Below are 27,849 nucleotides of genomic sequence, written 5' to 3' on the forward strand. Positions count from 1 at the left end.
AAGTGCAACTTTGTTCACCTGCGTGATAGTATTTTTATACATAAATATCGATTTTGATTAAAGTGCCTTTACTTGTTGAATTCTTTTCATTCGATACTATTCCCCCTTGGGTTAGAGAATAGCTAAAATAAGAAACTTAACGAATGATCCCATCCTAAATAGGAATCAGTGTTCTTTAGCAAGAATTCATGACTTGTCTAATTTAAAATAATGTTTAGCCCTCTGAATTTTCAGCAGATGCCTTAGAAAATTTAACCACATGAATAGATTTAATTTTGTATAATTGTAAAATGAAAGTAGATTTTGTTACAGCTTTTCGGCAGGCTCTCACCTCAGTCCACCCCCTGAGTATAAAAATTGCAAAACCCTTGACATTGGTAGTAAAATTAACCCAAAAACTAGTTTATTTTCGATACTTTACTCATAATCTAACCCATATTATGATAAATCTTCTACAGACTATCGAATACCGAATATCATTGCAATTACATTTCTGCTGACTTTTTTATAAATTTTCGTTCCATTTAACTTTGAGGTTAAATAAAACAACGTTGCAGTTTATAAAATTATTTCATTTATTAAATTTCCATTGTAAAAGTATCGTCAGATCGCACGCACATGATTACGGAATGACACGGCGCGAGGGACCCCGCGCGCACACATATCACCTGAAAATAAACAAATTAATTAGGCACAATACCTTGGATTCATTCCTAACCGAATTTCGGCCACGGCGACCGATCTCAACGGAGATCAGACAGGAGATATTATAGTGCACGAGTGTGTGCAATACACAAGCACTCTGTTCCTTCTCATAGACCGGTTAGACATGACATGACAGACCTACGGCTTTACGTGCCGAGGCACAGGGATATCACACCGCCATCTCCCTGACTCCGAGCTGCGACTGAGTAATTTTTAAGATGCAAAAACCCAGTCACAATTATTATGAACCGACCCGGGATTCGATCTCAAGACCTCAGCGCGATATCGTTCTCGTACTGTGTACAATTACAACTACGCCATGGCGGTCGTCACACAAACGTACCATTTTCAATGAACGATCCCAATCACTTTTTCAATCTCCCGCAAAAATGGACCAATCGGAACAAAGGATTTTCACATTTACATAAATAACTTATTTTGATTGGTTTCTCGGGATCGGTTCGAAATTTAAAATTGGAATCATTGATTTAAAACGACCGTTAGTGTATAGGCGCAGGCGGTGTACCATTCCAAGGATAAATCAAAGAATTTAGAAAATCAGTCATAATTACATATCACTAAATACGCCATTGGATTCGTATGTTAAATTCTAACAAAATCTTTAGGTTATTTAACATTCGACTTATTTAATTCCTTCCCACGTGAAGGGGGAAATAATTTAAAAACTTATGCGATACATTAAATTACTAGATACCAACACGGATTCACTCACGTATTCGAGTCGGAATCGCCGACCAATTTCAACCAATTAATTGGTCGGTGATTCCGACTAATATGCGAGTGAAACCTACTAACTGCCTCGGTGGCGTAGTTGTATCGCATGGTCGGTACAATAGCGCTCTGAGGTCCTGGGTTCGAATCCCGGGTCGGGCAAAGTGATATTTGCGTTTTTTCTGCTCAGTATCAGCCCGGAGTCTGGAATTTGTGCCCGATATGGCGATAGGCTCGCCCCCTATCACATCATGGGACGGAACATACTTGGCGAAAAGTGGGTGCCCTAGTTGCGCCTCTGCATACCCCTTCGGGGATAAATGCGTGATGTTATGTATATGTATGTATGAAACCTACTAAAAAAAAAACAACCAATCCACTCACCTCACTCATTACCAGTCGCATCCAAACTAACATTAACATAACTGGCCCCCATATTCTCCCTGTGCTTCGGAGACAGCACGTGCCTCTTCGCGTTCTCGCCAGCCTCCACATCCTGCTCGCAAACACCACACTTCAACTTCCCGAACTGATAGTAAACGTATTTGTTCCTTCCCAACATGTTTATGTTGTGTTTCAACTCCAAATAGAAGCGGAACACGCTCTCAACAGCCGGTTTCATTTGATAATGCACGGCGTACACTAAATGCATTAGGAGAGATCTTATAGAGTTAAAAACCTCTCCGCATCCGATGCAAGTGAAAGTTGCACCTTCGCTGTGCAATATATAGTTCCCTTTCATGTACACGCTGATTATGTCACCCTTGTTCTCTTGTACTTTCGCATCGGCTACGGCGTTCTGGTGCTCTACTGAAGATAGTATGTGTTTTACACACTCTGTCATGTCTTGGAATGTGATGTCACAGAATCCACATTTAAGTTGGTCTATGATGTTGTTGGCCTTGAGAAGTTCATCATCCACGTCGTATAATGCCGAGCGGATTAATTTGCAAACTGTAGTGATGTGTTCCGAGCTCTCAAAATGCTCTACTATCGCCGAGAAGGACGGCAGAGCGACGTACTCAGGGCATATAGCGCAAACATAGTAATTGCCGAAGGAAGCAAAGTATTCAGACGGTCTGCAATGGTTTTTGAACAGCATCGCAAGTTTACGAGGCGCTGCATTTCTGAGATGCTTTTTCTGGCGTATATGATTGAAAAGCACTTGCCTAGGGCCCTTAAGAGTCATCTCGCAGCACGTGCAGAAGTTCCCGATCTTTCCAGAAGGTTTAATGAAGTTCTCAATTATCACATGGTCGCGTGCATACACAGGCTTACCGACACTGGCTAGGTATTTAGTCCAGTTTAAGTCCTTAGGTCCCCAGTCTTCGGGTATCTGGCCATCTTGACTGGAAGCCTTCATGCGCATGTACAAATCATCAGAGAGTTTACCGAGATGCCTATCATCCAGTATATGTAGGATCATGGCATCAGTGCTTTCTATATTAATGTTACATAGCCTACAGGTCATGCCTGGCTGCTTGGTCACTATATCTTGACTTATAAGAAACTTCTCATTCATCTCCTTGATTTTTTCGATGCTCGCCTCAGTTTTCGAGAACGGGATGTGTTTATCTGACTGCAAGATACAAGATAGGTTGTGGATATGCGTATCGCTGAAGACATGGTTCAAGACACTGTCGTAGTGGAATCTGAGGGTATAATATTCACAGGCGATGCAGAAAAAAGCCAACTTCCCAGTACGATCGTCGACCAACGACAATAACTTATGATTCACCAACAACTTGACTATCAGCGACTCAATAGGTCCGTAGTACCGATATTTTTTCGCTTGATTCTTCGGTTTTTCAGCTGTTTGATCGTTTTCATCATTCTCTGCGTTCTTATTTGCATCAGCAGCAAAGTTTTGGTAAACATTGTCTCTAATAGACATTATTATTGGCGCTACGGAGCTCGCCTGAGTCGAGAAGTCAATATTCGAGATCTCCTGACATAGTTTATCGTAAGCTTCTTGATATAACTTCACTGCAGCGCCAACACTAGCTTCTGAATTATCTGGAAGCACTTTCATTAATGCACCACTGAGTTTCGAAACGAAATTTCTATCCAACTTCTCCACTGGTTTAAGCACGATCTGCTCAATGATTTGTGCTGGTGTTTCTCCACATTCCAATGCTGACAGTCTTCGAGACATCTTAGGTAGGATAACAGGTTCGGCAACGTCAATACTCTCGCGTTTCAACTTAGGCAAATGGATTTCCAAATTGAAATGCTTTTGCAACGATTCCATTAGTGGTTCTTCGTCGTTCAACTCAATTTCAACATTACAGTCGGTGCAAATGTGCACTTGTTTAGCATTCTCGCACGCGAGTAACTCAGTTTTGAGCAATTCTGGTACTTCGCTCACCGGCAAGCTGTTGAATCTCTGACGCTGCAGATTACTCTTCTTCTCAGTTGTAAAAATGTATTCAACTTCGACGCATTCCCGTTTTTGGAGGAATATTTTCTTGTGCGTATCGTTTAAGTTGAGTAAATATTTGTGCACTGTCGGCTTGCATACAGTGAGGGGATGGTCGACTATCTTCTGGAAGTGTTTGGCCAGCCGTTTCACCTCATCAACTTTCCTAAAAGACAGGACTGTGAGGTCCGTCATGCCTTTTACCAAGTCGTCTACGTCTGCCATTTCAAAATAAAAAGACTCTTCAACTTATGTCGATTCGGAGTCGGCCCCAACTCAATGAGAATTCTGGGGTTGTGATGTGCCCGTACCGTTTGCCAAATGATAACGTCCCAAATGAGGATTTGTCAATTTTATGTAAAGTGAAAATAATAAGGAATTTTTGTTTGACTATCACTGCATTTCAAGATCTGGAACGAGAGAAAGATTTTGTTAATATAGTAACATTTAGAAGTTAAAGGCCTTTAAAGCTAAGTGGAGGGCCGTATTAATAGATGTAACTTAATTTCGCTCTGAGACTTTGTCAAATTAATATCAGAACCTCAAAGTCGTCGCTATTTTATAAATAGATACCAACATCTCAAATAATATCTTAAGTCACAGCAAATGACGAATTTTGACAACTGAGTTTGCCAAGACAAATGTTCAAAACCCAAACACACCTCTGACTTTTATAAAATTATGTATGTATTAATTATAAATTATCATTTGCTTCCAATCCACACTACAGCGCGGTAGACTAAGGCCTAATCCCTCCCAGTAGTAGAGGAGGCCTATGCAGCAGTGGGACAGTATATAATACAGGGCTAATGTTATTTATGTGAATATGGATGTCTGGCTGACAATATAATCAGGGTCAAATCAACGACCGTGTATACATACAGTGTAAGCAGTAAAGAAATATACGAGTATGTTCTAGCTTTAGAAATATTATGTTCAATAAAAGAAATTTATATCATTATGTAAACATAATAAAAACAAAGTAATGTTCAATAACTATCAACCCACTGAGAACTGTGGTATGGTTGCTAAAATGAATATTGCAATACAAAACACAAGGCACATTAATGACTAAAAGTCATGTATTAATCGTTAATAATCGCTTGCTCTAACCATGAAGTAATCATTGAAACCTATATTCTTTTTTACTGATTTAAATAACGAGACGAGCCTACCGTTCGCCTGAAGCGATACGACCGCCCATAAACAGAAGAAACAACATCCAACACCTTGAATTACAAAGTATTGTTTGGTATTCCACTGCGCTCGCCATCCTAACACATGGGATATTAAGTCTTATTATGTCCAGTAGTTACACTGGTTACAATGGCCTTCAAACGGGACACAACAGTGAGCGACCTGGCAACCCACTAACGAGTTACGAACCTCGGCTCAGACGTTCACTGGGAGAGGATGAGACATCAACAATCATGAAGAGGATGAGACATGAACCATTATGAAGGGCGCGAAGAAATGAAAATTTGGTATATGTATTACAAATATATTCAATTCGACACCAATCTAATCTAGGGATTTTATTTTTTTAAAGGACAGACCCCGCCTTCCATACTGAGGGAAACCTGCGAACGGTATACTGGTTCCCCTCGGCTTAGCAATTGCTGGGCCCTGGAGAAAGAGAGGAAGAGGAGAAATAGGGGAGGAAAGGAGGGGAAGGAAGAGGAAGTGTTAGGATGGGCGGAGTGAAATGGAGTGGAAATGTTCACGAGTCCCTGATAGGCCTCAATGTGTTACAACCATGAGGTACACACTGAACTGTGTGTCTAGAGCGACAAATGTCAATCGTGCGGGCGTGAGATGTGAAGACAGAGCGCACAAGAATTGCCTCTATTACAAATTAAATTCGACGATAGAATTTCGACCTCTATTATTGTTAATCCATTATCTTTCTTAACAAACCACAATGTTAGTTCAATATTAAGAGATTATTTTCATACAAACGAGGTTTATCTCTATTACAAATATACATTTTCCTGAATATATGACTCGCCTAGTTTCTCAACAAACAAAGCTCTAGAACTTTCGATTTCAATAGAATAAATACATTTTTCATTCGTACTTTGTTACCTCTATAAATAAAACATAAGGAAAATAAATATACAAATAAATTATGTATTATCTGTCGCTTGTAGTATAATGGTGTTTGAGATTTACATCTAAGTGTTCGGATGTTACAACATATTCCTTGGCCTTGGATCAAAAAGAGATTTTCCAATTTTTACATCGCTAACAGGTACTATTACTTTGTATTTTAAAATACATTCTTTATTATTTACTGAAATTATTGAACTTGTAAAATGTTATACTTTATTTGGATTCCAACAAGATTAACTCTGCCGCTAGATCACTAGTTTAAAATGGGTTTTTTTATTTGATTAGAAAGTAATAAAAAATTTGTAAATATGGTTTTTACAAATATTGCTGTATGGAGTTGATGTTTAATACACAAAAGTGGAAAAAAGTGAATCATTACATGCATTTTTATTCCTCAAAAGAGCCTAATAACAGGGACCTTTGTGCTGGTAAAGAAATGTCAGATGCAACATGCCAACAGCTAAATCAAACAACACTCTTCAGCCAAGCTGTCATTTAGAAAAAAATATGTATTTTTTACAATTTCAAATTCTTTAACATATATTGTATACAGTACCTATACATCAATGTTTCAATTGCTATAATCAGTTGACTTTAACTCACCTATCCCAAGACCTCTATTCTACTGACAATAAACTTCCACCAATTAGTGGACATAATATGACTTAACATCTCATGTCTCAGGATGGCGAGCGCAGTGAAATACCAAACAATACTTTGTAATTCAAGGTGTTGGTGTTTCTACTGTTTATGGATGGTATTACTTACCATCAGACGAACGGCAAGCTCGTTCTTCATTCAAAGATCAAGGAAAGGAATATGACTTGCAAAAATATTTAGATTTTATTTTTGCACCTTTGATATGACAATAATTAAACTTAGAAATTTATTGAAGCATCAATTGCATCTCTGCTTACCAATGGACACATATATAGATTAATATTTTTAAAATAATGATTCTACTCTATAAAAACTGCCTTAGTGGCTTAGTTATAATGGATGACCAATAAAACTACTACTAGGTCTCAGGTTCAAATTGTGGGTCAGGCAAAGTATTATCATTTTTTTACAGTGTTAGTTTGAGGTCTAGAAATGCCTGAAAACAGTTACAACTAGTTGCGTCTCTGTCTACCCCTTAATAGAAGGTGTAGACAGAGACGCAATTATCCTTTGATTTTTTTATCTAGCTTTTATATCATAACACATAAAAAAAACACATCAAACTTATTAAAACAAAATCTAATTTAGAAAAAAACTTCAGTGACAACCCTAGTGCTCATCTAACAATGGCCCACAAAAAGAGACAAAAATGTAATCAATAATAATATATTTTACGGATTATTTATCTGTTCCTTATCATTTCCTAGTATTTGAATCTAATCTTTGGGCTTATATACCGACCCACGCAAAAAATTCTAGAAATACCTACCATAATTATAAATAATATACTATAATAATCAAGTGTTGGAAGTATTAAAAATAGCAATACGTACTAAATAGGGGCAAAGGAACAAAATTATTGTGACGTAAAATTGTTTACTAGAACGCAGAAAAAACACACACTGACTACGGAATTCCGCGACATACTTTCCTAAAACTAGTTTTATATAACCCAAATCATAAATATATCCTATATGGGACACTATTAAAGCATCTTAGAACAACATACATCGTTAAAACACTACGAAATATGATTATTATAATGAACATTCAGCATAGGTTATAATGATATGCAACTTTAAAAAATAGTTTTCTAGACGTTCTATATTTAAATATGTGTGAGTAAAGTAAATTTATGTACCTGTATGTCTTGATTTTGTTCATTTTAGCGTCGTACCGCTATGAATTTTATTTATTGTACGGGCAAGCAGTGACAGTCTTATGGATGCATGACAGACAACGGATTTGACATGATGAAATGTGATTTGGGTGTTTACATCGGGGTATTATGGTTATGGAAGTTACCCGAGTGTTCGGGTAAATTATCTTTGACATGCCATGCTTATAATTTTTATATTATATTTCTGACTCAGTCTTAAGGCAAAATATATCGAAATGTTATGTTTCTATATGATTGTTAATAAGTCACACTTTTTTATTCGTTTGAAATAAATAAATATAATTAATGATACCTCCGACTTTATTGTAAATAAATAAATACTAGAATAATTTTAATAATATCAACGAACTTCTTAATATTTTATAATTACTTTGTGTCATGAAAAAATTATGAATTAGTGTTGCCTCATCTAAACCAAAATCTCCGCCGCCATCTACCACAGATTAAAAAGATTACGTCAGCAACAACGTGTCACATAAAGTATAATATTTTTATTCCATGTCCGCATATGATTATCATTTCAATAACGGTGACCTTATCATGAAACAGCTGAATAATATTTACAAATGACTCATATTATTCATAATAGTTATTTAGTATATGCAAAATACTGTGTAAACTATAAAAATAGTTTATGAATAACAGGGGAATTTTCGCAAAAGGAAACATTTATGAAAAAGCAATTATTCAGGCCGACATGACTGTGTCGACCGTCCGGGGATGCTTATGTCTTTGGCCGGTAGGCACTTTCTATGGGCTACACCAGAGGCTACACTTCGCTTAAAACATCGGGTGCAGTGAAGGAATTTTGCCGAGCCACTAAAAATGTTTATTATTAGTAGTAATTACTTAGTAAAGATAAGATCCTATAATACCTTCTATTTATAGCAAATAGGTAACAGGAAATAATACAGCGGATAAGGAAAAATTATGTTTATTAATTAATATGCTACGTTACCACTGCATTTCATGCAAGCTATAGGTCCATTTGATTATAAAATTAATAATATTGAATTAACTATGATTAAAGTTGCATTGTTAAACTGAAATTATCAATATGATAAACGGATTTGAACGGACTGGAGTCTGTACGTTTCTAAACGTACCAACTCCAATTTCAATTGTTTGCCCAAGCTATATCTAACAGGTGTCCCTTTATTGCTAAGTAGATAGGTATTAAAAGAAGGCATGCGAAAACTGAAAAAAAAAGTGCAAAGAAATTATGAGTTGCAATCTTTTTTTTCTTACGGCGCGGCGCTGCGTATTTAATCTTAACAGTAAAGGTAAAAGATCAGGTATTAGTATTACTTCTCTGTATGCAAAAAAAAAATACACACCATCACGCATTTTATCCCCGAAGGAGTATGCAGAGGTGCAACCAGGGCCCCTACTTTTCGCCAAGTGTGTTCCGTCCCATGATGTTATAGGGGGCGAGCCTATCGCCATATCGGGCACAAATCCAGACTCCGGGTTGATACTGAGCAGAAAAACTCAATTATCAACACTTTGCCCGACCCGGGATAATAAAAATACAAGTATGTACTTTTGTTTTTTATTATCAAAACAATTTTTTTTATTACCTAAAAATCCGTCTTTTTCCAAACATTTGAAAAACCGGTACCGCCGATCAATAAATAATAAACTACATCCCTAGTTATCTGTCAAAATTTAATTGTCAAATTATTCCGAATTCCAATCGCATCGGAAACTGATTACTTTACTCTATGGGAAACTGAATGTGCAAAACAGTAAAAATAAGCTGAAAACGTAAAAATGTCTTCACTAGACGACAGCGAGGAGCCCGAAGTCCTCGTCGATGAAATAATATACGCAGCGGACTGCGATACAGTGTGCAATATATGCAGTGCAGAATTCCTCGACCCACAAGACTTGCAGCAACATTTAACTCAAGTGCACTCGTCAGAGATCCCGAACCTCGTCCAATGCCAATTCTGCACATCAAGCGTGCCAGACCTCGAGAAATACGCGCACCACATCCGTGATTACCATTTAAAATCTCTTAAAATGTGCAGTTTTTGCACCAAAATTTTTCTAGACTTCGACCAGCATAGGAAGCATGAACGGCGACATTATTGCACGAAAAAAGATTATGCGTCTTGCTCGCAGTGTCCAGAGTGCTTTACAAGTTACGCTGAGCTCGAAAGACATGAATATGAGCACCATAACAATGAAAATGATGGGTTTATGCTCCAAGATTTTTTCCCTATCCTGTCTTCAGTACTTCATATGAGAGCTGTAGAGTTTATCAAGCGGATGAACAACAGCCAGTCTTGCGAGTGCGTAGCGTGTGGCTACAAGTCTGTAGATGTCAAAAAGTACATACAGCACCTCCAAAATGGAAACTGTAAGTCATACTCTTGTAATAATTGTTCAAACACGTATAAACGGAAGAAGTTCCTTCTCCGCCATTTGAGTATTCACAAGGAGTGTTTTAACTCAATGTCGAGTGAGGTGAGACAAAAGTGTACAGAATGTCAAGAGAATATACTTTCAAGGTTTTACCAAAGCCACGTGAAGCAATGCAAGCCAATAAAATGTATTCCGTGCAACATAATTTTCAATTCTTTGGACGAGTTGTCATCCCATCAGTGTAAGAACCATCCTTTGGCCGTGGAAGTGAAGTTGTGCAAGTTCTGCTGCAGGCAATGTGTTGGAACGTACGCTTTACGTAAACACATGATCCGAACCCACAGAGAGGATATCTGGCTCTATAAATACAAATGTGTGACTTGCGACACACCGTTCAAACATCCACAGAAGTTGTTTGCACATTACTTCATAAAGCATAAAGAGTTAGAACCGTACACTTGTAAAATTTGTGACAAAACTTTCCGTTTGAGAAAACGGTTCACAATACACATCAAACTGGATCACAAGAGTGTTGGCTTTGTTGAGTTAGATGAGAACTACCACGTTTTCTTTACTGAAAAGAAGCCGGAGAAACCGTTTGTGCCTCGTTGCGTTTTGTCTGAAGATGAGCTCCGTATGTGCACAGATGATACTATTTTAAAGAAGAAGAAAGAAAAGACAGATGAGAAAGACAAACTTGACTTGGATCTACTCAATCAGACTGAAACGGAAGGGAATATTACAGAAGTTGAGGTTGGGACCAAAAAGGTATTGAAGCATAAGAGACTTACTAAGCGGAGTAAAAAAACAGAAGATGAAGTGATTCCTATAGACTCAACAGATGAAGAAGACGTTCCATTAGTCTCCTTAAAAACACTGAAACCTAAAAAGGGATTTGAGCCTATCTGGGCGCGAAAGAAATCTATAAAAGACAATCGAAAGCAACTTACTTGTAACATTTGCAATAAATACTGCTACACATTTCAGAATTATCAACATCATATGTCGTTACATGGTAAAAATGATGTTAAAACTTGTATTAAATGCTCTCAAGAGTTTAAAAGCAAGGAGAAGCTCAACCAGCATATAGAGACAGAGCATTCCTCGTCAAAACTTACTGAGACGTTAAAGAACTTGCTAGAAAAGCGAAAGAAAATCACAGCACCACCAAACATGATGACTACAGCAGAGAAATTCCAGCGAACTATCAAAAAAACTAAAGTAGACACCATAAACTCATCAACCGCGACGGTAACTCCTGTCGAAAATGGATTATCTGTCCAGAAGTTTTTAGAAACTTTCACACCGGAAGACCCATCGCACCCATCTAACGTACATATTGAGAACTGTGTGTCAATTAAAGCAATAAGCGACCCTTTCTTCAGAAAATCGACTATTCAAATGACTAAGTTCGAGCAAGCGGAGTCTTATGACAATCCAAAGTTGCAATTGCCTGTCAAATTCACGCAATACGACTCTGAACCGGTGAAGTGTAATATCAAGATAGTGCACAATGTATATACTTCAAACAATTTCTTTACCGAAAGCTATGATTATTGCGATAGAACAGAAAGCATTCCGGACGTAGCTCAAGAAGTTATGCTGGAGGTCACAGAGGAGCCAAAACAAATACAGGTTCCAAATAGAGTGGTTCTGCCTATACCTCAAGGCTGTGATAATGTATCTATAGCCCATTTACAACCACAAGCACCGTATTACAAAATTGTAAAGATGAATGACATATTGGAACCGCGGGTAGAGGAATCAAAAAGCGAATTGATCAGACTGCCTGATGGTACCCAGATGATTACAGTCAACCCGTTAAAGCATTTATTAGGAGATAGGAATGTTGATGAGATCCTGCAGCCTTTAAAGAATAAGTATTATAAGCCGAAGGTAGTGAAAAATGTTGAGAACTTGTTGACAAAAGCTTTGGAGAAGGCAAACGCGCCTACCAACGTAAGGAAACGAAAATCTAACAAGAAGATATGTAACAATGAAATTGGAAATCAAAATAGTAATGCGTAGAGTTTGCTTTTGGTTCTTACTTAAATTTTAAGTTGTAATGTTTGATTAGTTATTTGGCTACTCTAAGTGACAGTGTAAATATAGTAATTATGTTTTAAAATCTAGTGCAGTGTGGTAGCATAGGTACTTGCAACCAGGGTGGTCCCAGAATTGCACAAGATACCAGGGGAGAGTCAATCTCTTGACTGGTTCAGGCAAAAATGTAAAAATTAAAGAATTTATTTCCTTCGGCAACCCTATGCTACACCACTGATCTAGTCTTGAATTAATTATATTTCACTATTCAAAATAATGTTTTCTAATATTTCATCATTCACAAATATACCAGCACATACAGATATTAAAACCATTCATCATGCACATCCCTGAAGGGGTGGGTAGAGGTGAAGCCAGTGCACTCATTTTTCCCCAACTGCTCTATCTCATGAATTAGTAGTTGAGCCCGTTATATGTAGACAAATATTTATTAATTATGTTTTCTGTACTTCATTGCTCAATAAGAAACCTATAGAAACCATTCTGTCGTGGTAATCGAGAGGCAGTAAGTTAAAGGTGACCAAATTTTTTCATTTTTTAATAATATCAGCCCTCTATATTGTCCCACTGCTGGACACTAGCCTCCTCTACTACTGGGATTAGGCCTTAGTCCACCACTAGTGCGGGTAGACTTCACACATCCTCAAAATTCGTATAGAAAACTTCTCAGGTGTGCAGGTTTCCTCACGATGTTTTCCTTCACCGTTAAAGCAAGCGATAATTCACAAAGAATACACACATAACTTTAGAGAAGTCAGAGGTGGATATTGAATCTGCAGACATACGTCTCGGCAGTCCATTCCGCAACCAACTAGGCTATCGCCGCTTTTGCAGTTTTTTAATTACTGAATTTTTTTATTAACGAACTTTCTTCCTAAGCTTTCATATATCTACGTAAATTATAAATGCATTTTCTTGTTTAAAAACACAAGAACAATAAGATAATCTAATTAACCATATATTAGAGAAGAAGACCGCCTCTTTTGACTTTTTTTTTTTTTCTTACTGCTATATCGATTACCATGGCAGTATTGCAAAGGTACGTAAGTTCATAAGCCTTAATAAATTTATCTGCGTCGCTCTCAAGTGCGATATGATCTGAGACGCTCTCAAGTCACCATCATAAGATCGTCACTATTTAATAAACTGATGCAATCCAATTGCAATTTGTTTTAATTGACTATATCGCAGTGAAAGGTGCACACATATACGACACACCATAATATATTTAAGATCAGTAAATTGATCTCTGGTAATGCACCGTACTAACGGTAGGTAATAGCAAGAGAAATTAATAAACTTTACTTCTGGAATGGATATATCTTGTTTTGTATTAATAGATATAAAATGTTATACAAACAAAACAATATCACTTTGCCCGATGATTCGAACCCAGGACCTCAGAGCGCCGCCGTACCGCGCATGCCACCGAGGCAGTCTAGCAGTTGTATATTCTATATACTTATATAAAAATGAATCCCTATTTCCCTTGGTCACGCCATTACGCGTGAAAGGCTGGACCGATTTCATTATTTTTTTGTTGTTGTATTTGTTATTGTGAAGAGAAGGTTCTATGGAAGAAGAAATTCAAAAAATTGCACGGAAAATTAGAAAATTTAAGAAAACGTAAATATGAATTTTATATAACTGTCAATTGTTTGAAATAACTGTCAGCGATCGACAGAATGCGCGCTGCAAATTCATAGTTAAGACGGGACGTCTGTCGGGTCAACTAGTTGTAAATAAAACACATATTTACTTAAAACAATTTATTGCAAGTATCGCCATAGATCTATCTATATACATTAACATAACTGTGTATCCATGAAAAAATAACTAAGGCGTAAATAGTGGAACGTTTCTCTTAGCTATATAATATAAGGCCCAGCTCACTAGCGAGACGGTAAGCGTTCATTAGCTGTCTACATAAACCCTAACCTTCCTAACAGCTCTGGCCCGCGTGTGGAATACAGAATAATACACGTTACATTGTTAGTTCCAAGGGCTTCGGCAGGGCGATAGATTCTAAAAAAGTTGCCAAATGTAAAGCAACCAAAGTCCTTAATCTTTGATTACTTGATCGATTCCCGTGCGTCGAAACACGAAATTCACCAATTCTATTTCTAATATTCCGTACGCTGACGTTTCGCTTTGTTATTATTAAAGAAAGGAGGAGTTGCGGAGGAACATATGCTCTCGATTTTAGGGTCTGTTCAAGTATTACGTAACGCAATTTAGGGTTGGGGGTGCTTGTAACACGTTACGATGCGTAACAGGCGCGGGGGGGTTCGAACAACGCGTTATGTAACATTGGATTTTTTATTTTAAAACAATAACAAATGTATTTTAGCGATTTTCCGGTACTATGCTAAAAAAAAAATGTAATTTTAGTTATATAACATTTTGAGGCGGGGGCGTACAGGACAACGTTACGGCGCGTAACATGCGGGGGTCATCATCATCATCATTTCAGCCGGGAATCGTCCACTGCTGGACATAGGCCTCCATTGAGCGCCACAGGGACCGGTTCTGGCGCCTTCATCCATCGGACTCCGGCGACCCTCACCAGGTCGTCGGTCCATCTCGTGGGGGCCTACGCTGCGTCTCCCGGTTCGTGGTCGCCACTCCAGAACTTTCCCCAACGGCCATCAATTCTATACATGCGGGGGTGTGGGGTTCAAAATCTTCAAAAATTGCGTTACGTTATTCTTGAAGGACCCCTTATATATACAGGGTCATGTTGACATCGCGTTACTAAATGAAACCACATACTCGTCTTCACCTTTGCTGACATTGTGCCAAAAACCATCCATTAATAAAGGATATTTTCACCAATAATACTTGTTTTAGTTTTCTGATATTTTTAGCATTTTGTAGTTTATTGCGTATATGGCGTGTGTGAGTGTATTTCTGACTGAATGTGTGATGTCGCTGCGACCATCTTAGAGTAGTAGTAGTGGATTAAGGGCGTGTAAAATTAAAATCACTTTTTATTAATATTTATTTCGTTCGAAACTTACACTTTATTTTACATCTACGGCTCAAGTAACTTATTGTAGTGTTATTTCCAAGTAGATAAGTATGTGGTTTCATTTAGTAACGCGATGTCAAAATGACTGTATAACTAGAAGCCAAGAGTATTAACTCGTTCAGGGATATGAAACTATTTTAATTATTATACATTGATCTAAAATATCTTAACACTAGATATCGAATGTGAATTGGGAGAATAAAATAACAATACGTAAGAGCAAACATTTTACTGGTGGTAGAATATCTATATATATAAAAGAAAGTTGTGTTAGTTACACTATTTATAATTCAAGAACGGATGAACCGATTTGGCTGAAAATTGGTGGAGAGGTAGCTTAGAACCAGGAGACGGACATAGGATACTTTTTATCCTGTTCCCACGGGAACGGGACGTGACATAAGGCGTGGTATAAGAAAGCAAAATTTGGTATGGAGATAGTATAAGACCCTGGGCAGGTTGTAGGCTACTATCCCGGGAAAATATATAGCTGGACTTTTATCCCGGAAAACACTCACGCGGAGGAAGCCGCGAGCAAAAGCTAGTTTAATATAAACCCGGATAGCGACCGTACACAAGGGTGTTAAAACCCGCCATAGTGGCGCACGTGTCGCGTTCCTGGATCAGCCTGCGTATTAGTTTTAACAGGCCGGCATAATTCTGTCGACTGAGGGGTAATCAATCTTTAGTCAACACTATTGGACCCCACTATTAACATCAGGTGCAGTGGACTTTATCATGATGGTCTAAAAAAAATTACAGTTTGCACACTTGCACCTTTCATCCTCAAAGGGAGAGGTGATTAATTAAAACAATAAAATATTTTTTTGTCTTAGATAGTATTATTACCAATCCACACCCGATATACTTAAACTAATACTTATATATTAATCAGGTATGTCGTATGCATTCCCAGACTCTTCGGCGAAATCTTCCAATGGAACTATTTCTGAAAAAAAAAACCATATAGCCTTTTACCTTTTCTCGAATGCTACAAGGCCAGCGTGAAAATGACCATCATGATGATTCCCTAGTCGACTTTTGGCAACGGCGTCCAATCTCAACGGAGATCAGACAGGAGATATTATAGTGCACGAGTGTGTGCAATACACAAGCACTCTGTTCCTCATAGTCCGGTGAGACGACATGACCAGAGAGAGATCAGGACCAACGGCTTTACGTGCCGAGGTACAATATCACACAGTTGCAACAGAATTATATTTAAGATGGAAAAACCCAGTCACCATTTTGACCCGGGATTCGGACCCAAGTCCCCGGCATAGTGAGGTTTATTGAAACAACCGTAAAGGAAATATTTGAGATATCAATTAATCAGCATGTTACCATCCACTGCTACACCAGGCCGCTCAAAATAAGCGCCAACCATTTGACATAGTAAATCGATACTTGAAAGGCAACATATCTAAGCAAAAATCAATACATTTTTGAGTAACTGCTTTAAAGTTTTGATTTTAATATGAAAATTCATAACAATGAAACTTTTTATTTTATAAAAATATACACCCTTATTCATAGACGTTATTTATCTATGGACGGAGCATTGCTGTGATAACAAGTCTGTTTCAGTGCTGACGGCATGGCAGCCTTCGCAGTGCGTAGACATAGGGCCGTTGTGATTGGCTAATATTGAGATACAACTTGAATCTAGTTGGCTGTCAGATAAACCAAGCTGAGAAACAGACTTGTTATCACAGCAATGCTCTGTCCATAGATAAATAACGTCTATGAATATGGGTTAGTCTAATGTTATTAAAATTGTCCTAGACCTACAAAACCTAGATCAAATGACGCAGACAAATATGGCGATTTAGAATATTTATATAATTAATTTCCGGTATATATCAGCCCCGGATCTATGGGGCCCCTTCCCCGGACGGCAAATCCAAACTTGGCAGACAAATACACAACCCATAATTAACGGAACTTTGATTACTGAGACATCCAGAACATTACACACAAAAATTATTTCCTGCGGGGCGCGAGACGATGATGATGATGACAAAGTTAAAAATATAGGTGGTTGGAGGCGGCATTATCCAGTATTTATTTATTTATTTATTTAAATATGAATCTCCAACAGTACACACATTTCTTGTTAATAACATAAAAGTAGTAAAGTCACATTCTGATGTGTGTACCAGTTATAGGAGTACACAACACTCACAAATTAGTACGCAATGTTGATATTTTACAAAAAAAGACAAATTAAAATCTACCAACTAATAATTACAAAGCAAACATAACTATGATATAGATCCTTTTATAAATTTGTACTTACTGCTGATTTATTATGTTTCGATTATTGAGGGTACGCAATGATAGTGGGATTAGTTTAAGTTTTGTTTGAGAAATTCAAAATCCGGGACCGATATATGTCGCTTAGATATGATTGCCATTCAAGAGTCGAATAATATTTTTTATACTTATTCTATGTCAAAATAAAAATATACATACCGGCAGAGTCCGATGTGTCGTCTAATACTATTTCATAATTATCTGCAAAAGTAAATTCTATAAGAATAATGAAGAAAAAATGAAAGCAAAAGTAATTCATAAGCTCGCGATATTGATAGTAAAATAGTTTCAAATATATTCTTTCTCAAAAATAAATGCGATATTGAATGTTAAATAGTTTCTGTTTCATTATTTTATATTATTTCTCAAAATAAATGTACGTAACGAAATAGTTTATATGAAATATTGTTACGAAATATTTTGTCTCATCTGTCTTTTTATATGTCTTAATACATTCTTTCAAATGATAAATAGAACACATCCGTTGGATAGAAAGAGAAGTCGCACTCCACATTAACGGTTAATGCACGTTGCTAATTGGCATTCCTCAAATTGTCAATTTCAAAAACGAATTAATTTCATACTGACAAATTCATATATTAATTAATACCGGATGGATTTACCGCGAGTTTCGAGTATTGATTGCAAAATGATTTGATCCGCGACTTCATTTACTGCTTTATCTACGGATCTTAAAGTAAGTGTAGTAATATTGAATGTGTATTACTTTGAAAGAGCAAACCTGCATAAAGTTGATTTAGGAATATGACGAAGTTTCCAAATGATCTAACTAATATAAACGCGAGAGTATGTAAAAATGTTCGGCTATTTTTAGGAGTTCATGATTACCACATAACGAACTTTTTATCCTGGGAATTAACGTTAACAACAGCGAAGCCGCGGGCAAAAGCTAGTGGTTTAGATTCTTTACAAAACTATGTATATGCGGCGTACTCACTAATAAAATCATTTTGCACATTTTCCTCCGCGTTGTTCTTTTCTTCGGCCAAAAGTCTCCCAAAGTCACTGTCATCAACGTTTTCTGTAAAAAAACAAATTTCAAGTTTACATACTTACTGGTAGTAGGTCTCTCCTATGTGAGTCCGCCTGGGTAGGTACCACCGCCATGTCTATTACTGCCAAGCAGCAGTGTGTAGTCACTTGTGTTCCGGTTTGAGTAGTAGTCAGTGTAACTACTGGACATAATAATTAACATCTCATGTCTCAGGATGGCGAGCACAGTGGAATACCAAACACTTTGTAATTAGGTATTGGTGTTTCTACTGTTTATGGATCGTATCGCTTACCATCAGGCGAACGGCAAGCTCGTCTGATTCAAAACAATAAAAAAAACATAATTGTACCAAACTTGTAAACACTAAGGAAAATCCAGTTTAAATTGAATACACACACTTATTCTAGCAATGTATATAAGAGTCCAGGAATGCCGAACAAATGGCACGCGTGCCAGTGATGATATAATTCGGGCACGCGAACAATATTCCAAACATTGTATATGCATCTTTGGACTTCACTTTGCTTAACGCCAGGTGCAGTGAAGGCAGTTTGCTGAGCCCAGATAAAAAAAAAACACAGTTCGATCATAACTAAAAAGTCGCTAAAAGAGGCACTTGGATGGATAAACCCGGTCGTTGATGGCACGTTATAGGCCATATTTTTTAATAAATAACAACACGTTAACTATTAAAGCATCGCTATCTCTGCAGTAACCTGTGATCAGGACAGCCACATATATGTTACCTCATGTGATGGGGAATGAGCCTAATGGGCACAAATTCTAACTCTTAGCCCATACCGAGAGCATAAGAGCCCAATTAAAATTTACGCGACTCGCCGACCAAGCCTGAGAACTGATCTACTCAACAACTATGCTAATAATTTGAGTAAGCATAAAAATTATATAATTATCTAAGTATTTCTCAAAATAAATGTACGTAACTAAATAGTATTGTATTTTTTGTATCATCATTTGTTTTTCTTAATACATTATTTCTTTATTATTTAATAGTCCGAATGTATTAATAAAAAAGAAACAAAAAAGACAAAAAGAAATCAACAATATCTCATAAAAACAATTTCGTTACTTACATTCATTTCAAGAAACTCATAAATAAACCTTACCGACAATCTTGTGATCTCCTTTCATCTTAAAAACGTGATGTTTCAACAGTACTGTATTGAAAAATTCCTCTCCGCACGAGCACAACAGCTTCTTCTTAGCAATTGTTTCAGGCGCGTGGTCCACGAAGATATGACTTCGCATATCGCCTTTAGACGCACATATCTCTCTGCACAACACACAGATAAACACGTCATGAATCTGCAACCCTTTTATACCAGTCTCCCTTTTATATTTCCACAAACCCAGAAACGGTCCGGGAACAAAATATTTCCTCGGCTCCACATTCCTGGGGAACGCGTTCCTGTGCTTATGCTTCAACACATGATTCTCAAAATACTTATCCTTGTTTGTAGTGAAATTGCACGTCTCACAATAATAGTAACCCGTGTGGGTTCTCATATGCTCTTTTAGCCGTCTCGTGTTTCTGCAATCGACAAAACATATCTGACATGTGGATATCATGTTCATCTGGTGAACGGCAAAGTGGAACCACAGTTTCTTTACATTTTTACGCTTGTAGCATTTTGGGCAAGAGATGTAGTTGTTTTTGGATATTTTTGTTCCGTGAATGTATTGTATGTGAGCTATGAGCATCATCTTGTTGAAGAATATGTGGTTGCAGTGGTCGCAGATGAAGATCTCTCTTTCTATTCTGTGAGCTGTGGGCGAGGTTAGTAGGTGTTCGGTTTTTATGTGGCGTAGAAGGCCTTCTGGTGTGCCCTGGTCTCGGACGCATGTCTGGAAAAATTAAAATTATTACATTTTATATTAGGTAGTTCTTACTAAGTATAAAGGTAGGCATGTGTGGAAGTTTATTATTAGGCAAGCAATTATGATACCAGAGGCGTAGCTACCCTTGTATCAGCCGTATTAGTGATACAGGGCCCCCGACCTTTGGGTCCCTTCTTGGTCCACACTTACATTAAACTTAGTGGGTGCCAAAAAGTTCACACTGCCCTGAATAGACCCCAACAAATATACATATAGGGCTCCTCTATGGCAAATTATGATACTGTGAGAAACTGATAATTCCTGTAACTTGCTAATCCTTCAAAGATATTGAACAGTATAGTTAGTTATGGACTGGATGTCAGGGCCAAATTTGTGCTCCAAAAGTTAATACCAATTGCTTATAAGTTATTATTATTTGAAACATCCATGTGTCAAGATATCACTGCATCCTTAGATATTAATACAATATTAAACATTAATAGAAAACATGCTAACATCATTAAGACTGTGCAAACAATATATAAAAATATGAAGTATTTTAGATTACTGTTTTGCTATTTCACAAGACTGAACCATCGCATAAATGCAAAATGTTTGTATGACTATCTTCCCAATGTCCACTCTAATTTTGGAACTCTTTGTCTCTTATTATTTTGTAAATTACCAATGCATCTGTCAAGTCTATTCTTTGATATGTAGATAGGTATTTATATTTGCTGGATGAATTATTTCTCCAGCTATCGAAATCAGACTTCAGAGCGCTTTGGTCAAAATTCAGGCATTTCTATGCCAATTCTGAATAATTTTGTTGTAGATTATAATGGCGAAGACCATAATGTTCGGAAATTTCCCTACACTGTTCCGCTTTCAAACATCACAAACAAATGTACTACGGTTTGCGCCCTTGTCACGGGCCATACGACTCCTTAATACTATATCCCAGAATTTTGATATATTTAAACGTAACCTGTCAGAATTCAAAGAAATGGCTCATAGATGTATTGAAGTCAATTGCTAAGATTAAATCTGTATAACCATCACATTAGTATTAACTGTTATGGTGTTATAATATATGTGCAAATAAATAAAAAAAAAATGTACATCAACGACTGCAAAAAATATTGTCGGTTGAAAGCTAATTGATTTAAACGACATTTCTTTTTTAAACTAGGTAAAGAAAAACTATACTATATACTATTTATAACTTAGTGTCACAAAACAATGTTGCTTAAGTCAATTAGCAATTCAACTATTGATATATTGTTAGACTGAAGTGGTTTTTATTAAAATATAAGGAACTATCACCGACTACAGATATACTCACAAATACTACATGAATTAGACAACTGATACAACTGTCAATGACGAACTTCTTCGTTCTATCAAGTGCTCTGGGTTTTTATAGCAAAAATGATCAGAAATACCCTCATAAAAATATTTTCGTCCTAACAATATAGTTTGAACAAATCCCTCCTAGCCAAATTTTGTTTACAGCGGCCAATCTCAACGGAGATCAAACAGGAGATATTATAGTGCACGAGTGTGCATTACACAAGCATTCTCTGTTCCTTCTTATAGTCCAGTGAGACGACATGACCAGTAAGAGATCAGGTGCAGGAGATATTATAGTGCACAAGTGTGTGCAATACACAAGCACTCTGTTCCTTCTCATAGTCCGGTGAGATGACATGACCGGAGAGGGATCAGCAGGAGATATTATAGTGCACGAGTGTGTGCAATACACAAGCACTCTGTTCCTTCTCATAGTCCGGTGAGATGACATGACCGGAGAGGGATCAGCAGGAGATATTATAGTGCACGAGTGTGTGCAATACACAAGCACTCTGTTCCTTCTCATAGTCCGGTGAGATGACATGACCGGAGAGGGATCAGCGGGAGATATTATAGTGCACGAGTGTGTGCAATACACAAGCACTCTGTTCCTTCTCATAGTCCGGTGAGATGACATGACCGGAGAGAGATCAGCAGGAGATATTATAGTGCACGAGTGTGTGCAATACACAAGCACTCTGTTCCTTCTCATAGTCCGGTGAGATGACATGACCGGAGAGAGATCAGCAGGAGATATTATAGTACACGAGTGTGCCATACACAGGTACACAATAAAATATAGACCAATGTTTTTAATATTTCCATTTGATAAAAACTGACCAGCACTTATAAAGTAAAAATGCTTGCTCAAAAAGTATTCCCTATAAATATATTGGCTATAAAATTTTAATGTTTCTAAATACTTAATAATTTTCCATTTGTTTGCATTATGGAAGGCACTAAAGTTAAATAAACGAATGATTAATTAAATCGAGTGAGCATCCTCTGAAATCTGCTGCCCATAGGCCGTGCCCTATACAGCCTATTTACAAATCCAGGACTGGATCTGGTACTGGTCAGTTTGCGATGATGATCCCTGTGGGGATCTAGTATTGGACTTTAATATCATACATGACTGTCTTGGTAGTTGTATTATGGTACAACTGCAGTGTTGAGATATTGGGTTTGATGCCCAGGTCAGGCAGTGATATTTGGTTTTTCTAGTATGAGCATGGAGTTTGGAATTTGTCAATGACACAGCAATAAAAACTTGGTTTTAGTTTTCTTATTCATTGATAATTATGCTGTTTAGAGGAAGAATTGCATTGCATGAGTATTTATGGCTGAAAGTGATGTTGCCTTTGCAATTAATTATCTTACGCCCGAATACTGAAACGCTACTCAACCAACCAACTTGTCTGAGGCCTACTTAAATTTAACAGGCTACTTAATTTAAATGGCATTCTCAAACGTACATTAAAAGATTTTACGGAAAACTCAGTTGAGGAGCAGTTAATTTGCTATAGATTATAAAAAGTTTGTTTTCGTTTACATAATTTTAATAAAATGATATTTATGTGTCGTTTCACGCAGCATAATTTATGAAACATAAAAAAAAATCAAATAACGTAATACGCAGTTTAATGAAAAATGATTTTTAATTATTAAATTCTCAACATTGATGTAGTAAATACATTCCAACTTATTTATACTTGCCATTTGGCAGCATGATCAGTATTGACATTAGTCACTTTAGAAAAAAAAAACTTCTGTATCTGTCAAATTTTCGTCAACAATTAAATCGTAGTGATTATATTCTCTTTGTTAACAATATTCATAATTCTTATTTCGTGTCTTACCATAGAAGTTTCTATAAATTATCAACGGAGTCTTCAAATAACAAAACCCAATAAAGGGGTAGACATTATACGTAAATAGAAAAACAAGAACTGCTGGATATAGTGAAAAAGTAAGTATTGGATTTATTTGGAAGACCATCGACTTAATTAAGAAAAAAGGGCATTGCTCGATGCGGGCTGCTTCCGACATTCAATCTGGAAATTTTTGCGGGAGGCCTTTGTTCTGCAATGGATATCATGTGGCTGATAATGTTTTTTTTTGTGTTAAATAAGTAATTTTTAAAAATATATTTGTTTTATTGGCAGCTCCCGTGAGGAACAGAGGCAGTGAGCTGTGGGCGAGTAGCCGGCTGTGAAGTGAGAGGCCGTGGGTTCTCTTGTGTGATATATATAATCAATCAATCAATCAAAAATTTATTCAAGAAATAGACTTCTGCAGGCATCTATATATATGTACTATGTGTAGCAAAATGTCTGTAATGAAATTTTATATGTCTGATATATAAGAATTACAATTAAAAAATATAATAATTACAATAAAGTTTCTTCTTGCTTCTCTAATAATTATTTCTTCATTCAGACATGTTCAGACTTTCAATAAAATGAATTTCCCTTAAAATTGTTACATACACACATAATAAAGCTAATCATCCTAGAGGGGTAGGCAGAGGCACAACTAGTTCCATGATATGAGCGCAGGCACAACTAGTTCCATGATATGAGTACATTATGATGTACCATATTGTACTCATATCTATATATATGTACTATGTGTAGCAAAATGTCTGTAATGTAATGTTTATATCTCTGATATATAAGAATTACAATTAAAAATATAATAATTACAATAAAGTTTCTTCTTGCTTCTCTAATAATTATTTCTTCATTCAGACATGTTCAGACTTTCAATAAAATTTATTTCCCTTAAAACTGTTACATACACACATAATAAAGCTAATCATCCTAGAAGGGGTAGGCAGAGGCACAACTAGTTCCATGATATGAGCGCAGGCACAACTAGTTCCATGATATGAGTACAATATGATGTACCATATTGTACTCATATCTATATATATGTACTATGTGTAGCAAAATGTCTGTAATGTAATGTTTATATCTCTGATATATAAGAATTACAATTAAAAATATAATAATTACAATAAAGTTTCTTCTTGCTTCTCTAATAATTATTTCTTCATTCAGACATGTTCAGACTTTCAATAAAATTTATTTCCCTTAAAACTGTTACATACACACATAATAAAGCTAATCATCCTAGAAGGGGTAGGCAGAGGCACAACTAGTTCCATGATATAAGCACAGGCATAACTAGTGCCATGATATGAGTACACCATGATGTACCCGTAGGTTCCTACACATGAAAAATATCCCAGATGACCCTTTGATAGGTGCCTGTGGCAAAGAAATGAAGGGCAATAAATATCTGGTATTTCTTTTTATGACCGGCTAGGCTGGATCAATATCCAGTTTAAATCAATATGATGAATGAACATTGCTGAAATGATAATTCCTGAATTAAAAAGCATAATTTAGGACAATTCCTGAATTAATGAACATAAATACTCTTCGAAAGTGTCTAATTTCTCTCGATTTCTTCGATTGACACTATATTCTTCTTCAGACAGTGATGATAGTGAAGAAAAAGACATTTTATTAAATCGAAAGAGAATATAATAACTACTAACACAACAATAAATATTTTAGCGTAAAGATTTGAGAGTAGTCGCAAGCACTCTCAAATTAATCTCAATTAACAGCCATATAAGGCGGCCTTAAATAGCTGTCAAACTTTAAGCAGGGTTTGTGAATACCGTTTGAATCAATAAGCGGACCTTAAACCTTCGTCGCCTTAAATTTAAGGTTAGGAAATAAGTGACGTTTCAGTATACCAATTTCAAAGATAACGAATGCTTAAATCCGTGAGGCCATCTTAAATATTTAAGTGGCGTTTGAGTATTCGGGCGTTAGAGTAGTAGTAGTGGCATTATGGCGTGAAAAATAATATGATTTTTTAAATTTATTTTGTTCGGAACTTAGTTTTTCATTTCACATCTACGGCTCAAGTAACTTATTGTAAAGTTATTTTCAAGATAAGTTTGTGGATTCATTTAGTAGCGCAATGTCAAAATGACACTATAGTCATAAGTTTACACTACAAAAGTTTTGTTCAGACGGACGACACCAGCATAATGACATGATCAAATAATTGTAATTGAAGATAAATTAGGAATTTTTAACTAAAGAGTCACGCGTATAAGACATTATTAGTGTTACTTACCAAGCAAATGTTGTAGTCTTTGCTTTTAATCATCAATAATAATTTATTTATATGTGCTTTCTTTCGATGTATTTCTACATCGGTTTCTGTAAGCCATTCTGTATCGCACATATCACATTTATAACGATCGTCGGTCACGGCTTGTTTCACTTTAATTCTCATCGCTGTTCGTATTGTATCAGTGTGATTTCGAAACATTTTTACTGTATTTTGGTGAAATTTTGTGATATTGATATTATCAAAGAGAATATAATCACTACGTTTTAAGAGACAGGACTTAATACAAAGAAATAAAATCGAATTTACATGGCGTATCAATACCAATATCACGGAAAAATACGTCAGGAACGTCAAATAATAATACTACCAACTGAACAAAATACATAGTAGTGAGCACTTTTTATCGATATCGATAAATTCTACTGGGTGGGAATCGACGCTAATGCTATTTTGATAAAATTCATATAATGTATTTTCGAGTCCACATTATCAATCCATCTCACAATATACAGTGAACATTTTAGCACTATAATTACAAGGGTGGACTAAAATGAGGACTCGAAATAAAATGAAAAGCTTTCACATGTTGAATAATAATTGTATTTTAAAATAAAATCCTTTATTCACCATGTAGGCGAATATAGTTGCACTTATGATAGGTCAAGGTACAATGAGAATATTTAATTATAAAGTCAAAGGATGGTGACACTTCTTTGTCGCACTTCTCTTGAAAGATATTATCATTTGTGCAATAATTGTTTATAAAAACATGGCACGGAAATTCAAACATTTCATCAGGAAGTGGATCAGCTTCCAAATTTTTCGATGGTATGGCTGAGTTTCTAAGGCGATTGTTCTTTTTATTAAAATCTTTGTTATTAAAGTGAGAACCACACACATATTTCAAAGTATGCAGCTTTTCTATGGGAACATATATCAAATCTTCTTTTCCCACAATCTGAACTCACTTTCGGCATCTGGAAATATTTTTTAATTGTAAATAAATTGCTTATTAAATTATATTTAAGACTAAAATCATAAACAGTGACCAGGCACATTGATTGCTCAACGCATTTTTAAGTACACACACACACACACACACACAGACACGACTTTAGTATTTTTTGTCCTGATGATCAGTCATCATCTTACTAATATTATAAAGCGTGTGCATGCAATTGTATGTTTATTATTCGTACCCGCAAAAAATCTAAAATGATTGCGATTAAACTTGGTATGTAGATAGTTAGAATTACTACTTTTTATCACTATGTTCCCACAGAATCTGGACCTAAATGGGTGAAACCACGGAGGGCAAATTGATTAATAAATTTAAACAGGTATCGATATCGATAATCATAACAACATCACTAGTAACATAATGGTAATTAGAAAATGAGAATTTTTATTATTTCTAAGCTACTTTATTTGCGCGATGACTAAAAACATCTAATTAATGCTTACCTGACCTCATCCAATGGAAATTTCGCCATAAACATTCTGCTTTTGTGATTTAATCGACTGGCTCGATCTCCACAAATTTCACACGTAATGATACGTTTTTTTGGTGGCATGTCTTTAAAACGTATTCACTTACACCAACAAAAACACTTTTTGGTATATTTTTACTTGTTTGAATAACAAATAATACAAACATAAATCAATAAACACAAATGTATTCCAAAACGTCAGGAAGTAAACAAACAATAATAATGGCGGTGAGGAATAGAAAGAGAAACTGTACTGAGAGAGAGAGATAGCAGTATCCGCCATTAAATGCCATGTCAATTCCATACAAAAGATTTTTTGTTCCTTGTTGCGCTAGGCTGATATTATCCTTAGTAATTTTTTTTAATTATTCATAGCATGGATATATGTCCTTCAGCCTATCTTTA

General features: G+C 36.3%; 3 protein-coding genes across 4 annotated transcripts; 1 reads left to right on the forward strand and 2 right to left on the reverse strand.

Moving 5' to 3' along the window:
* Positions 1–551: 551 nt before the first annotated feature.
* LOC115452286 lies at positions 552–7,939 on the reverse strand. Its single transcript, XM_030180764.2, has 3 exons — positions 7,770–7,939; positions 1,822–4,266; positions 552–668 (listed from the first exon to the last, which is right to left on the reverse strand). The coding sequence occupies exon 2, from the start codon at positions 4,079–4,081 to the stop codon at positions 1,823–1,825; it is 2,259 nt and encodes a 752-aa protein (XP_030036624.1). The 5' UTR covers positions 4,082–4,266; positions 7,770–7,939; the 3' UTR covers positions 552–668; position 1,822.
* Positions 7,940–9,476: 1,537 nt separating this feature from the next.
* On the forward strand, positions 9,477–12,498 carry LOC115452287 (zinc finger protein Xfin-like). The gene has a single exon (XM_030180765.2). It carries the CDS (start codon positions 9,582–9,584, stop codon positions 12,204–12,206), a length of 2,625 nt encoding a protein of 874 aa, XP_030036625.1. The 5' UTR covers positions 9,477–9,581; the 3' UTR covers positions 12,207–12,498.
* Positions 12,499–16,091: 3,593 nt separating this feature from the next.
* On the reverse strand, positions 16,092–27,848 carry LOC115452288 (gastrula zinc finger protein XlCGF58.1). Of its 2 annotated transcripts, XM_037444907.1 has the most exons (6): positions 27,792–27,848; positions 25,955–26,194; positions 19,732–20,470; positions 18,548–18,631; positions 17,749–17,790; positions 16,092–16,222 (listed from the first exon to the last, which is right to left on the reverse strand). In XM_037444907.1, the coding sequence occupies exons 2-6, from the start codon at positions 26,150–26,152 to the stop codon at positions 16,161–16,163; spliced, it is 1,125 nt and encodes a 374-aa protein (XP_037300804.1). In that variant the 5' UTR covers positions 26,153–26,194; positions 27,792–27,848; the 3' UTR covers positions 16,092–16,160. The 2 variants fall into 2 exon arrangements, with proteins under 2 accessions (XP_037300804.1, XP_030036626.1); XM_030180766.2 differs by lacking the exon at positions 27,792–27,848 and having other exon boundaries at positions 25,955–26,259.
* Position 27,849: the final 1 nt, after the last annotated feature.

Source organism: Manduca sexta, chromosome 1 (assembly GCF_014839805.1).
Source record: "Manduca sexta isolate Smith_Timp_Sample1 chromosome 1, JHU_Msex_v1.0, whole genome shotgun sequence".
Taxonomy (NCBI): domain Eukaryota; kingdom Metazoa; phylum Arthropoda; class Insecta; order Lepidoptera; family Sphingidae; genus Manduca; species Manduca sexta.

Bases quoted from the DNA above. Each gene is read 5' to 3' on its own strand.
- LOC115452286 (XM_030180764.2), bottom strand. From the start codon at position 4,081: ATGGCAGACGTAGACGACTTGGTAAAAGGCATGACGGACCTCACAGTC.
- LOC115452287 (XM_030180765.2), top strand. From the start codon at position 9,582: ATGTCTTCACTAGACGACAGCGAGGAGCCCGAAGTCCTCGTCGATGAA.
- LOC115452288 (XM_037444907.1), bottom strand. From the start codon at position 26,152: ATGTTTCGAAATCACACTGATACAATACGAACAGCGATGAGAATTAAA. The intron at 20,471-25,954 runs GTAAGTAACACT...TAATTTTTCCAG, and splicing joins AAGACTACAACATTTGCTTG to ACATGCGTCCGAGACCAGGG. The intron at 16,223-17,748 runs GTATGTATATTT...TTTTTTTTTCAG, and splicing joins CGACACATCGGACTCTGCCG to AAATAGTTCCATTGGAAGAT.